The sequence below is a fragment of the Pseudophryne corroboree genome, chromosome 1 (assembly GCF_028390025.1).
Source record: "Pseudophryne corroboree isolate aPseCor3 chromosome 1, aPseCor3.hap2, whole genome shotgun sequence".
In the NCBI taxonomy this organism is placed as follows: domain Eukaryota; kingdom Metazoa; phylum Chordata; class Amphibia; order Anura; family Myobatrachidae; genus Pseudophryne; species Pseudophryne corroboree.
In genome coordinates, this window is record NC_086444.1 from 831,045,788 (window position 1) to 831,060,933 (window position 15,146).

General features: G+C 39.5%; 1 protein-coding gene across 1 annotated transcript; it reads right to left on the reverse strand.

The window, feature by feature from the left end:
• Positions 1-8,273: 8,273 nt before the first annotated feature.
• On the reverse strand, positions 8,274-14,808 carry NKX6-1 (NK6 homeobox 1). The gene is made up of 3 exons (XM_063919763.1): positions 13,145-14,808; positions 11,526-11,698; positions 8,274-9,861 (listed from the first exon to the last, which is right to left on the reverse strand). Exons 1-3 carry the CDS (start codon positions 13,764-13,766, stop codon positions 9,613-9,615), a joined length of 1,044 nt encoding a protein of 347 aa, XP_063775833.1. The 5' UTR covers positions 13,767-14,808; the 3' UTR covers positions 8,274-9,612.
• Positions 14,809-15,146: the final 338 nt, after the last annotated feature.

Sequence of the window (15,146 nt, forward strand, 5' to 3'; positions counted from 1 at the left end):
TTGGTTTGCCCCCAGCGTGATGGTGGACAGCTTCCAATTGTGGGTGTGGTCTTACAGGGCTGAAGCTACACCCTGGGTAGTCGTGAACTGTTTTCCTGGTTCATGGAGATGATGTCAACTCCAAGCACCAGGCAGAAGACACTGCACTCGGGTGCAGTGTAAACAACACTGACAAGGGTCCCGAGTGGCGCCACAGAGGAAAAAGGGGTGATGTCTCGGATCTGACCTGTCTTGGAACCGTGTTCCAAATCCCGGGTCAGACCTGCGACTTTAGTGGAAAAGGGGTACTAGTGAAGAGAAACACTTTGTATTCCTATGGGGAAGAGGTTTGTGACATTGGCGTTTCTATAATCGGTGCAATGTGTGTGGTGGACACAATCCCCTGGGTCCAAGGGGGGCCCACACTGCACACATTTTTAATACTTACCTTTCCAGAGTCCAGCATCGGAGCTGCAATCGCGGGAAAATTGCAGCCAAAATGGCTGTCACGCATGCGCTGTAGACTCCAGCAAATGACGGAGCCTACTGCGCTGTGCAGCGTAGGGGGCCCACTCGGAGGTGTACACGGACCACCTCCTCTGTTGAAACACCACTGGTTTGCAGTCACACTAATTGCATAAAAGTCCACAAGGACTTTTCCCACTGCAATGTTTTTATATATGTTTCAGTAAGATCCCAGCAGTTTCACAATATAAAAAAGATATGCCATTAAACATGTCTTATACACTTTGTTTCACTTATTTGTTATTTGGTGGTTGTACATGACTTAACTTCCGAAATGCAAGAAAATATATTTCTAAACAAAATCTAAGGATACAAGTCAACACAAAACAAAGACTTCAAAGCAGTTTAACAAAATGAGGCCAATAGGAGGCTATTTGGAATATGTGCATATTTATTCCTAGTAACTACTGAACTGAGTAGCAGTTATAAGACATACAGATTTTATTGAGACCACATTAGAAGTTATAGAATATATATTCATATGGAAACAGCAGACATGGAGATTAGTTCCCTCACCATTATACCCATATAAGGGGAGATAAGCTGGTCTTCTTAGGTGAGCTTCACAATGAACAGTCCATATTAGATAACATATGTTACATTTATACAGACACAGATTGCTTATTATGTCTTACTACTGTCTATTCTATACAATTTTATAAAAGGTTTTCTGATCATTTCAGTTACTTAGTGACTCTTAAACAATTACACCAGTTAACACTGCTTTCATTCTCAGTGCTATAGACTAGAGAGATCCCATCCATCTGTTGCTGGCATTCCTGTCCCACTTAAACAAGTGCAATATAATAAACAGGATAGCGAACAAAAGTACTTTGTTTGGTGCCTTAGTTTTCATTTGAAGGCTGTTGTCCTGAAAGAAGCGAGCATTCGGACACATGGAAAGTGACATTCAAATGAACCATATGTCCAGCCTGGCACAGTATGGATGAATAATGGAATTACACAGAAAATATTCATTCCCTTGTATAAGGGGGAAACAACGGTCACCACAATCTGTTACGTGTGACAGAAACATACACTTTAGAAGTTACCAAAAGTATCTGTATAAAAAATGCACGTTGCTAAAGCTTGGATTTTTTTTGTGTGTGTTAAATAATTAATAACCATAGGTTCAATATCCTATTAATGAAAATTGTGATTTTATATCTACATATTTTGCTATCTTAAAATATATTATTATCTCAGATTTTTTTGTTTTTTCAACAGTTAGCAATTGTTATAAATTTTCATGCTTTTAGAAGACAAAATTATTCTAGACCTTGTAGCACAACTATACAAAGCAACCATTAACCCTGAACAGCCATCAGCTAAATCAACCATACAATGCCACCAACCACCCAATAAACCACAAAGCCTATGTTCCATATCAAGGGTTTATAACTCCAGTCCTCAAGTACCACCAACAGATCATGTTTTACAGATTTCTTTATGTATGCACAGGTTAGTTCATCTATGTTAATGGTTAAGTAATAATCCCAAAGACTTCCACAGACAGAAATCCTAAAAACATGACTTTGGGGTAAAGTTACTACATATTAGATTTGCCGTTTATTGAAATCTGATGGACAATGTTGTCAGATTGCTGTCTAAAAATCCAGTTTTTACTAATTTGACCATCGATAGAAGTCTGATAATGATAGCCTTCATATACATTTTCTGTCTAAAATCTGGTTGGATTACCCCATTTAACAATCTGCGTTGGATTTAAAGCACTGTGCAGATCAGTAGGATCCCTGCAAGCTTTGTATGATGATTATGTTTGAAAAGGGTTTTTGGGTTTCTTTTTTATGAATTCGGTCCCGCACCCCACCCCCTAAATCAATAACCATCTTAAGACCTCTCAGAGTGGTCTGATATTGAATTTTTTTTTGGGGGGGCAGCATGGGGTGCCCCCTATTTTCTGAAAACCAACACCAGGCTGAACCAGCTGGGGGGATTACTGCTATAGCAGGGGGAACACAGCATGGGATTTCCCTACCATACCATTAACCAGACCCAAACTGGTTAGTCCATGGCTGAAATCCCTAGAAGTTGGGTCCGTCCCCCGTCCCCCCCCCCCTCAAAAAAAGGTTATCATCTCATGGGCTTCGCAGTCCTGGTTACAGTGGGTCATGGGTTAATGGTAATAAAAGTGTTCATTTATTTATTTTTCACAGGCAGCCTACAAATCCCAGCAAGCCTGCCCAGCATAATGGCACTTGTCAAACCACAAGTGCCAGTTTGACTGTTCATTAAGGGCTCACTGGCACCTGTAGTCCACCTGTAAAGAAAATATTAAAACAAAGACAGAACACACACACAGACTATTGTATACATTTATTAAATAATAGAGACCCCACACATCCCCCTTTCTGCAAGTTAATGCTCACAAAATCCTAGGATGAGGTCCTCTTCAGTCCAAGTAGGTAGCCACGGTCTTGGCAAAATAACAAATCAAGGAACTATCCCTTAGTAGGGCCACAACAAATGTGGCAAGATCACGCCCAGTCACTGTGCATTGAAATCACTGGAGAAGCACTGATTGGCTGAGAGCGCCGCTCCCACACTCTCAGCCAATCAATCTGCAACTTTCTGTTGGATTTGCCTTTAGTACATCTCCGATATGCTAATCCACTGGAAAATCACAGAAAATCCACACCCAGTGCTTAGTGAATTTACCCACTAGTGTGAAAACTTAAGGGTTGAGTTTGAGAATCACTGCTCCATATAATACACTATAGAGATGTAATAAAATGTGAAGGCAAATAATGTCTTCAGTGAGGATCGTATCTATTATATATGGTTACATTATATGCTTTCAGCGAACAAAACATTATTTGATATTTATAGTATCCTTAGTAGATGTTTTAAGTTAACCTTTATTTAGTGAAACTATCTGACTTTGCATTAACAATTGTCCCACTCTCAAGACACAGTAAAACCCAAACCAGTTTCAATATATTCTTGCCTATATAAAAGGGAATAAATAAGTTGCTAAAAAAAAAAAACTTCTAGTCTGGCCATGACCACCAAACCTTCAGCAGAAGTAGATCTTTTTTTTCTAAGCATACTATTTCCTTAATTTTTAATCATTTTATTGTATTCCTTGATTTTACGTCAATAAAATGATATATACAAAAGAACCAAGTCTAGAAAAAATAAATTACAATGCCTTAAACAATAGAAGGATTGTTCTTATTAAAAACCGTAATTCTATAAAATGCAAATTGTATTAGAAAAATTATGCTGTTCAGCCATTTGGCAAAAAGTTGCAGAGAATTCAGAAATATAAACCTAGAGAATTATTTTTGTTTAATAGTCGATTTAGATAAATAAATATGTGCACTGCGGGTACTGTACAGTAAGGGGTCCTGTGGCCCTATGGCACCTGAGTACTGGGTGTGGTTCATTAGGTCGACATGAATTAGGTCGACATACATTGGGTCGACCATGTTTGGTCGACATGCATTAGGTCAACATGAACACTAGGTCGACATGATCATTAGGTCAACATGGAAAAGGGTCGACATGAGGTTTTTTTACTTTTTTGGGTGTTGTTTTCTTCATAAAGTGACTGAGAGCCCCAATTAGTGCACCGTGTCCTCTCGCATAGCTCGCTTCGCTCGCCATGCTTCGGGCAAGGTTGCCCTTCCCAATTGTAGTCCACGTGGATCGGTAAGTATGAAAAAGGTCAACATTTTTATACAAATTGTGAAAAACTCATGTCGACCTTTTTCCATGTCGACCTAGTACATGTCGACCTAATGACTCTGTTGACCTAATGACCATGTCGACCTAAGGACCGCCATCCCTGAGGACTACCCTGTTACTTCAACCTCCAGCAACACTTCTCTACTTCCACTCTTCAAGCCCCAGTCCAGACCAAATGCACCCATCTGGTCCACTTCCAACCTCCAAACCCTTGAAATCAGCAACAAGCACCTACTCCTGCTGTCATTCGAGAGATGCTGTTATGGACAGTGGAACAGAAAAACGTATGTACAGAAGGGGTGGGGGAAGTACTTCTGGTGCGCTTCATACACTGGCCGCAGAGGGAAGCATTTTGCTATTAGTGTACAGTAAGTAAGTTATAACTGAGGACAAGTACTGGGAGGGAGGTTATGATGAGAACACAACTGTGATTATATTATTATCTTGTCTATATTCTTATATTCTTATCTTGTCTCATATAGAGATTATTTTATATACAGTACTCCATACATGCATAATTGTTATTACAGAATATAGGTGGATATCTAAGAGCTAGAAAAGAAGCAGAGACCCTTTAGCACTTGGAGACATCACTAGCCTTATTGATTCTAACAGCTTGCATGAGAGGTATCCAGTGAATATGGCACCTGGCACATGGATGGCTGTGGGTTCTGTCCAATCAGCTGCTGCAATGTGAAGACCTTCTCTCTACAGGAGTTAAACCCCCCTGGCCAGCTTCTGCCACTGATCTTTCTTTTCCTGTTCGCCCACAGTCTCTCTAGAATGTAGTCTTTCACAAACAGGGCCCTCTGGCCTTTTGCCATCACTATGTCTTTATGTAATTTGTGGTTTGTATTTATAGAATAAATATGTTTTACCGGCAGATGGAATACCGGCTGTCAATATACCTACAGCGGCATCCCGACTGTCGGAATCCCGGCAGCAAGGCAGCAAGTCCCTTCCCTGGCTCACTGCACTCGCCACGCTTATTCCCACTCGGTTGGTGACGTGGACCCACCAACCGAGCAGGAATAATCTGTGGTGGTCGGCATTTCATCCTGCCGGCATTTCACCGATGGTCGGGATTTCAGTGTCGGTCTCCTGAACGCCGGTATTTTATATGGCATATATAGACATTTGTGAACTTGTCTGTAACTGTTTGATACACCCCTATGTACTTTACTACTGAACCCTCTAGCACAGTATAATTGATGATGATGATGATGATGATGATGATGATGATGATGATGATGATGATGATGATGATAATCATAAAATAATAATAATTTTGACTCATAAGCTGGAACATTATGAATGTGCAAGGAGATGAAGACCTCCTAAGGGCCTAATTCAGAGAGAGATGGAAGTTCAATGACACATGTAAGCAGCATTGAATTTCAGTCCAATCCCAGGGAGGGACATGCTGTCGACATCTCAGGGCTGGTGAGAGAAATTGTGGGCCTGATTCAGCATTGCAGTCACAGAAATAAATGGAGATATTAGCCTGTACTCAGTTTGGCTGTATATATGCGACCACACCTCCCTAACCTATTCACTTGTTACAGTTGCCGTCAATATTATAAATCCACATTTGCACCTGCCCTATATTTGGTGCAAGATATCTACCTGAAAGATCTCTGTATACGCTCACCTCTGAATAGCACAATAATCCTCCCTGCAAATTCCCAATTACACCCTCTAAGCTACAAGTGAAGATGCGGCTGAGATACATAAGAATCACTCACATGTTCTCTGAAATGCGCATGCAGACTATAGAATGTGCGCAGACTATAGAATGTGCAGTTGCAAAAAATCGCAAAATCAGTCTGCAGAGCATGGGTGTCCATAGCAACCAATGATTCTAGCTCATTTTCCAAGTGAAGATTAGAAATGAAAACAAACATCTTATTGGTTGCTATGGGCAACAATTTGTTTTCCTTTTATTACCAGTTTCTTATATAGCACGCACATATGTCGCAGCACATTACAAAGTATATTTTAAACCCACACAAGCACAGGGAGAATATACAAACTCCACATAGTTAGGCATGGTGGGAATCAAATCCGTGCCCCAGTGCTGTGAGGCAGTAATACTAACCATTACACTAACCATGCTTTTAAATAGTGTTTCTAATTGTTCCCTTACAATCACTGAAACACGTGACTGTTTCACGTTTCATATAAACCTATGTGTATTGGTACGGTTGGTACTCTGGGCATTTACTTTTTAGCCAGTTGGTGATTGCTACTGATTTTGTTTTTGTGCTTGATGATAATGTGATATCAGAATACTTTCCTGTTCCTTTGAGTAGTCTAATAATTATGCATTAATTACCCTTAACTGATTGATGACAATTAATTAAACTGCATATTTCTAAATAAACCATATATTACTATTAGCAATAGTAAAACATGAAAAAATGAGGAGTCAGCACATTACCAAATTTAGACTGTATAAAAGGACATTATACAGATACAAAATAAAAGGATTTTGACTTGGTTAAAAATAAAATAAAATCCAATTCCTGCCTTCTTGCATAAATGAAAAGTAACTTTTTAAAGGGTAGTTTGTCCAGTTAGGCTGAAATCCACTGCAATCTATTGGGTCATTTGCAGCTATTTTCTCTAACATCCCATCCCATAATATTATGTACAAGATTTGCATATGGTTTACAGAAAATGTATAGAAAAGTAACGTGAAAATAAGTCCTAATTATAAACAGGGTTTATATATCGGTCATATCAGGAGCATGGCAAAAGTTAAACTAGTACAAAACTTTTTTAATGGATTTTTTTTTTTTAAATAGATAAAACACTACAGCATAAATTCTGCGATGAGAATGTAGTGGGTGGTTATAGTGTTCTCATATGGCACGTGTATAATAAATACTTGTACGTACTAAGAAGTTCATGCAAAATTAAAATCGCCCCCAGTTAGTACACTCTTCCAAATGGGGCGGGTTTATGTTTGCATATTAGTATATATTTTTATACAGGTCCTTAACCTTCTATGATGTCTTATGATGCAAAAAAAAAAAAAAAAAAAAAAAAGGATATATTTCAGGCTACAAAAATAAACATTTATCATTGCTCTCTGTGATAAGATAAAGAGACAGTAGGGTTGATCTAATAGCTAAGCAGGCTTTATGGCAGTCTTCGTATGGAGAGGAGGAAAATGAAGAGCTTTCATTCACGCACTTTTGCGGGTACAGTAAAGATACTGTTTCCCACCTTTTGGCTACTTGCTCGAGACTTATGATGGGCATATCTAGGCAGCTGAATTATTGGAAATGTAGTTATATACTGCATGCAATACAATTTGCTTTGAATAGTTTACTGTCCTAAAGCCAGTTATCGGACGAAAACCATTTCAGCAACACAGGATATATATAGTAAATATAAATCACAAGAAAAGAAAATCCACAAAGAGTACAGGAAAGTAGTTTTAAAAGTTTTTGTGTTTATGCTTCTTGTACTTGCTATTGTTGTGTTGTTGTTTTACAAATCCAACATGAAATATATTGTACTCCTACTATACTAAAGAAAATTAGCTCCCCAATATGTATTTTATCAATTAATATATATTGTTTCTTTCCATACACACTTTCTTTTTTTAAACAAGACAACTGCACAGGATGACTGTGCTATGATCACCGTGCAAATCATAGAAGTATATTGTTAAGAGAAGCGTTATCTGATAAAAAAAAGTATGTCCTGTTGCAACTTAAATACTTACACACTTTTTAGGGTAGAAATCGGCCTAAAATAGACAGGTAAAGATATAATTTGCTATTATACGTCTAATTCATATATTTTTTATTATATGTATATTGTAATTTTGATAACAAGCATGAAAAAGTACAAAAGTATGTCAGTTGCTCGAGCAATACACATATACTGTACACAGTAGCATCGCCCAATTAGTATGCATGTGTTAACACAGACACTCACACACACAGTCACACACACACACACACATTTGGTCTCCCATAGAAATAAACTAGTATAAAGGAATATCTAGCAGTTAAAAGTATAGTTAAGATATATTACATGGAGAATTTAATTAAGTCGATCGTTTATTTTCGTTTTCCATATGGTTTTGGATATTAAAATAAAACATAAGGGGCTTGTGTACAAAAACATACAGTAGGTGACATCACTCACAACTCTACATTGAAACGAAAAGTTCGCCTGGTTTACTTGAGTAATGGACACGTATAGACATACAACAAAGTGCTAAAATAATATTAAAAAAATGCAAACAGAATGTACAAACAATTACTATTGTTATCAGTTTTATTAGATCTCTCATAAAATCAGATTATTAAGAGTTCTTTATTTCAAGTGGCTGCGTTTACGATCTAGTCACCTTGAATAGTTGTATTGTTGTTATTGTTTAAAGTAAAAAGTGCATTATATTCCTCACGATTTTGCAAAGTCCTTTCTCTGCTTTCCAAAACTGAAACACTTTTTATACATATATAAATAACCGTTAAGATGCCAAGATATCGCTGCAATTTTAGCGTAAAAATTATGTAATTTACATATCCTATAACAAATCGTGTCATAACGGGAATAAAACTTTTATATCGCAATACAGTCTCTAGTCAGGGTAATATCTCCTTCAAGTGGGTGCAAACATCGATTGCAGTGTGAGCTAATGTCACTGCTTAGTTCCACCTCACTCTCCTATGTATGTTTAAATTAATAATAAATAGCAAGGCTTGTCTAACCTTAACGCCGAATAGAAAGTAATTGATTCATTAGAAGAATGAGGGTTTAGAGGTGCTACGTTTGGACCACGACTCGGTAGAATGCTAGGAGGGCTGGAAAAAGAACAGATGTTGCAGATGGGCCATGTGATTTCCCCCTACCTTTATCCTCTGCATTTTTAGCACAAAAGAAGGTTACTTTACATTTAAACATTCGCATTGGAGTAACCTCCGGTCACTGTGACTCACGATTTATTTACAAGAGCCTTCAAACGAGTTGATTTAATGAATCCTTCCATAGGACTGCCAATTCCTAAGCAGTCTGGGTGTAGATTCAGGGGTAGGATTTTTTTTTTTTTCCACGTGACAACGTCTCACCCCAGTGGAAAATAACTGGGCAGAAATGTCACAGCCATCACTTGCCATTTTCACTATGTGCAGTTAGTATTTATAATATGTATGTATGTGTTGGGCGTCTGTAATTATTTAACTCTTGTGTTCTTTCATTGGCATATAAAAATATATATACATCTCATAAAATAAAAAGTCTTATTTCGCCCTGGCTACAGGTGCAGTGCTGTCAGTGTAGATGATGGGAAGTGAGAGTGTCCAGGACCAATTGACCAGGTGAATAAGATGTCCCGTCCATACTGTATTCCATCACTACAGTCCCAGAATTGTCCATCTAAGAAGAACTGTCATTTTCAGACTGTGGGAGGAGAAGGGAGTTGTTTGATTTGTGTTTCTTCAACAGCTGGGTAATCTTCTCATCGTCAGAGTTAGGGTCCAGGGGCTTATTGTAGTCATCATCCTCATCCTCGTTGTCTGAAGCCCCTTTCAGCCTCTCAGTCTCAGTGTCCTGCTTTTTCTTGGCAGTAGCCATCTCTGCAGCATGCTTCTTACGCCATTTGGTCCTCCTGTTTTGGAACCACACCTGCAATAGAGACCACATAACATAATGAATTGGACATATTCAACATGAATAGAGTACATTAATCTTTTGGGGGGTTCATTGATAATTTAGGTAACATTTACATATTTATTAATTGAAAATGCATTTATTTGCATACATAAATCCCTCTCTTTAAAGTTAATTTAGTTATTTCCATTTAAAAGAAATTAATAAAAATATTCAGTTTATTGCTTTAATAATTACTCCCTTAGATACAATAAGCAGAAAGGTGTTTGCAAGCTGCCCCCACGCACGTACTACGTGAACGTATGATAAAACATGACTCCCATGTACAGATTAGCACGAGCAGACATCCAAACGCCTCCTGCGTATATAGTGACAATGATCGGAGTAACAACAACCAATGAGAAGCTCTCCCTGTTATAATCCTAGCATCAATTCGCAACACACTTCTCTGGTAATAAGGTGGCAATACTCAAGATTTTCTCGGTCTCTATGTACTATTGCTTATTTGTAGAATACCACTGATTCTACTTTGAATAACGCTAATTGTTTATTGCTACAGTATATGTGTTATGTTATAATATGAATAGGCTAAAGTAATTTTATACAGTTAAGTAATGTACAATCCATTGCGACAAATATAATAATTCGTTTTGTCATTGTGAATTAGACAGCATCATCTGAACATATTCCCTCGAAGCTATAGACGCCTGGGACAAATTTCTGTGATTGAGCAGAATTATGTAAACGCTTATTTTAAAAAAATGCAGCTAATAATAATAAACGATCTATCTAACATTCTCAGTAAATACATACTGTAGGTCAGTTGATGTATGACAAGAAATAAAATCCGATATAAATAACCTGTTTTCCTTGTTAGCATTCTGATAAGTATTGACAACATCCCATATATTTATATATTTCCAGGTTTTAGAAACATTTCGGTGTTAGCGGTTTACACCGTGACATACAGCAGGTGTGTGTACTAGCTGGTGGGAGCCTGGGAATTTAGGGGGGAGAATAGAATCCTGGGTGGGATTAGTGAATAGGTTGTAGTGTATTCACTATCAGACATTTACCATGACAAATGAGTGCCCCTAGATAACGCAGGGACACAGCACAAGACACAATAGTAACAGGTGATACAGTGGCATTTGTGTTCGCCGATAAAAAAAAAAAGAAAAAGAAAAAGAGAAAAAAAAAGTTGTTTTTCTTTGTGCAGTTCTTTACAGAGACACAAAAGCTGCACAAGTTTCAATGATCAGTGTAGTTACCTGGGACAACCAGATTTGTTGCATCAGTTTGTTTGTTTTTTTCGGTGTTTTTTTATATAAATATATCTCTTAAATTTGAATTTACGTTTTTATATCTTATTTTTTACATTCTGTGTACGGTGTATAGGTTCAAATATAAAACGAAATAACCATAGTAATTTGCAATTAGATAATTGAATAAAAATAAACAGACAAAACATATGTTATAATAAACATAAATCTTATAAATTAATGTAATCTTGTTTGTAATACATATGTTTAAAGTTGGAAATTTACCGTTGCTGATAACTTCTGTATCAGGGCGTTGTGTTACATATATCTCTATCTCTTCCTCCTTCACTCTCGCACACTCCATCTACTTTTATCTATAATATGCAATTATCCTTCTTGTGTATGGCCAGCACTCACCTTGACCTGGCTTTCTGTCATACCCAGGGAATAAGCCAGCCTTGCTCGCTCTGGTCCAGCTAAATATTTCGTTTGCTCGAAGGTCTTTTCCAGGGCGAAAATCTGCTGGCCGGAGAAGGTGGGCCGTGTGTGCTTCCTCTTACCGTCCTTGTCCAGCAACACCGAGCCGTGGTCTAGGAGCAAGACATACAACATGTCATTTCCCTATAGATTGTAAGCTTGCGAGCAGGGCCTTCCTACCTCTGTCTGTCTGTCTGTTTTTACCCAGTTTTGTTCTATTACTGTTCTAATTGTAAAGCGCAACGGAATATGCTGCGCTATATAAGAAACTGTTAATAAATAAATAAATAAATAAATAAATTTTAGCAAATAATCTATGATGCAGTCTAATGGAATTAGTACACTTCTGTTACACATGTACTTTGCCAAATATAGAACACGTAGGCAGAACTGCAAAACTTCATTTATCTTTAGAAAGCTTTTAAAACATCATCATTCTAAAATAATACACATTATTTCTACATTAAAACAGCATTTTCATTGATACAATTGATGTAATTACGCATCACTTCAGGGTTAAAATGTATACTATTTATCCATGGATATTATTATTATTATTATTATTATTATTATTATTATTATTATTACTACTATTACTACTACTACTGCTACTACTGTTAATATTACTAGTAACAGTAGTAGCACCGTTGTAATTATTTTTAAAATATTAATATACAGTTATAAGACTGTTACTATTATATGCATTAGAAGTCGCAAACAATAGCTTGTAATTTATTTTACTTTTTCCAAAAGTACGGTACATAGTAATGACTGAATATTTAATACACTGGCTTTTTTAAATACATGATAAAAAAAATATGTCCGTATTAGTTGAGTATTATATTATCATGTATTTTCTCTAGCCCTTATTTATCAATCGAATTGTGGATGTATTCAAGTTACATAAATATAGAAATATACATATAATAAAAACTGTCTACTGCATTAAATTCATGCCCGTTTATTCATGAAAGCTACAGAAATTCACATTCTTAACTAGCATGGAATAGGGCCACACTAGATTATACAGTATGTATGCACCAAATTAATCCACGAGTATATACTGTGTAGTTAAAATCTAGTTTTAGAAACAATATTTAACATATTTGTTTCCAGAAAATATTTACTCACATCCCACCTACAGTACTAATATATGCATGTTCGTATGAACATAGGATAAGTGAAAAGTATTTCCCAATCTATTAAATTTATAATTTATACTCGGTTTAATAGGCATAATACCATATGCAAATATTTCTTTTTTAATCTATAAAGAATGACCAAGATAAAGCTTGTGATGCTCTTATAATATACATTCTCGATTTTATAAAAAAAAAAAACGACCTTATTTGTTCTTATACTTTGAAATAATCTTAGCTAAACAAAACTGATCAGTGTGACAATTCTACATCTATATAATAAGTGTTCCCGTTACTTTATATACAGAAACTTCCACCCAACCACGTAAAGCTAAAAGATAGGCTTTTACGTTTCTCCTTAGTAGTTGTAAGAACTTTGTAACCAACATTCTGTAGACCAGAAGCTCCTGAGATACTTACGGGGGCCACAAGCCAGTCTGGCATCCCTCCAGGGGGGGCTCTGCATCATCCCTGGCCAGAAGATTGGGGTCCTGCCTGGCAGCTCTGTCAGGGGCTTTGGGTACCGGGCCACGGCCACTGCGGCGCTGGGGCTGAAGTAGAGACCAGGGTGAGGAGGTGGGGGTGGACTAAGACTACCGAAGCGGGTAAAGCCCGCCAGGAGGCTGGCAGGAGAGGAGGTAGAGGCTGCAGGTGTCGGGGACACAGAGGTGGCAGGAGACAGGGCTGCCCCCGCTAAGGAGGGTATACAGTGCATCACAGGCCGGCTCAGGATGTCATTGATGCCATGAGGGGTGGCTGCTGAGATCTGGGGTGGAGGAGTCCCCAAAGAGGAAAGTCCCCCAGAAGAAGGGGATAAGGAGGAGGAGTGCTTCAGGGACACCTGACTGGGAGACCCCAGGGGGGGAGATGGCGAGGAGGAAGCAGAGGAGGATGTGGAGGAGGAACAGGGCTGGCTGGAGAGAGCATAAGCTGGGTATAGGGGAGTCTTCATCTCTGCCATGTTGTGGAGCGCTGCCAGGGGAGGGCTGCTGAGGAGGAAAGCGCTCTGCCTGGTGCCATCCATCTGCCCTAAGGCTAACATCACCGGGCCGTACAGGCAGGCGCTGAGCAGAGAGATATCACAGGGTAAGTATGTGTAGCTGCTCCTGCTGGGGAGCGGGCAGAAAGTCTCTGTGTCAGTGAGGCTGGGAGCTCAGACAAAAGTGCACATCGCAGTCGTGTCCCGACTCCCAACTACAGAGTGACGAACAGTCTCTTATCCAACAGCCAGGGCCGGGAGCACAGAGGATCTGCTGGGAGGACAGTCCCAGAGCGGCCACCTTCTCGCAGATATGAGCTTGGTCACTGCAGAGGGGAAGGTGATGATGAGTATTCTCCTTCTTCAGTAGAGAGTGCCCTGGGACACGGTGAGGGCTCCCTCAGTGCTGGGGATGCGGGCACTCCATGTGACAGCACTCACTCAGTTACCAGCCCCTCACTTGCTCCATGCAGCCACTTCTAGAGCAAACACGGACTGTAGTGCGCTCTTCCTAATAGGCAGCGGTTACAGGGTGAGGCACCTGCTCTGAGTAAGTGGCACTTTAATGTCCTTCTTCTCTTTCCAAACACAGGCAGCAGCCAGGTTACACATCTACTGCCACCGCCTCACCTTCCTTCTCCTCACTCTGCTCCTGTCTGACAGCCCGGGCGATGCTCTCAGAGGTAATACACTGCTTCCCATCCTCTCCTACCGCCTTACAGCAAGGGGACACAGACACAACTTTCAGCTGTCAATCACCAAGTGGGGGCGTGGCTGCTCGTACCTATAGCACAGGACCGGCTGCGAGGATGCAGGAAAGTGACGTTCCGAAGGTCCCATCTAGCTTTCTGATTGGCTGAAAGATCGGCCCCACACGGCGCCGATTCTCCCCTCATCTGCACATTAGCCACGCCCCGTCATCCAATGTACCGTGTGTGATCACCAGGGCCGGCTCCCTACATGTCACCTGGTGACTGCTCCCGGGCCGCCGCTCACTTCTGTCCTGTGGATGCCGGCAGCAGCTTCCCTACCAGCACTATGCAGTAGAGCATAGGTCTGCAAACTCGGTCCTCATTACCCCACACAGTGCATGTTTTGCAGCTCTCCTCACAGAATCGCAAGTGAAATAATTTACTCCACCTGCGGACTTTTTAAAATGTCTGTGAGTAATTAATACACCTGTGCACCCGCTGGGTTACCTGCAAAACATGCACTGTGTGGGGTCCTGAGGACCGAGTTTGCAGACCTATGCAGTAGAGCAGGCATTCCCAACCACGGTCCTCAAGGCACACCAACAGTGCAGGTTTTAGTGATATCCAGGCTTCAGCACAGATGGTTAAATCAAAATAACTGAGGTACTAATTAAGTCACCTGTGCTGAAGCCTGGCTATCACTAAAACCTGCACTGTTGGTGTGCCTTGAGGACCGTGGTTGGGAATGCCT

What these genes read in the sequence shown, in the direction of transcription:
- NKX6-1 (XM_063919763.1), bottom strand. Translation starts at nt 13,766, where the DNA reads ATGTTAGCCTTAGGGCAGATGGATGGCACCAGGCAGAGCGCTTTCCTC. An exon ending in CAGACTGGCTTGTGGCCCCC is followed by an intron (nt 11,699 to 13,144) that starts GTAAGTATCTCA and finishes TCTTGCTCCTAG; the next exon opens with ACCACGGCTCGGTGTTGCTG. An exon ending in TGACAGAAAGCCAGGTCAAG is followed by an intron (nt 9,862 to 11,525) that starts GTGAGTGCTGGC and finishes TCTCTATTGCAG; the next exon opens with GTGTGGTTCCAAAACAGGAG.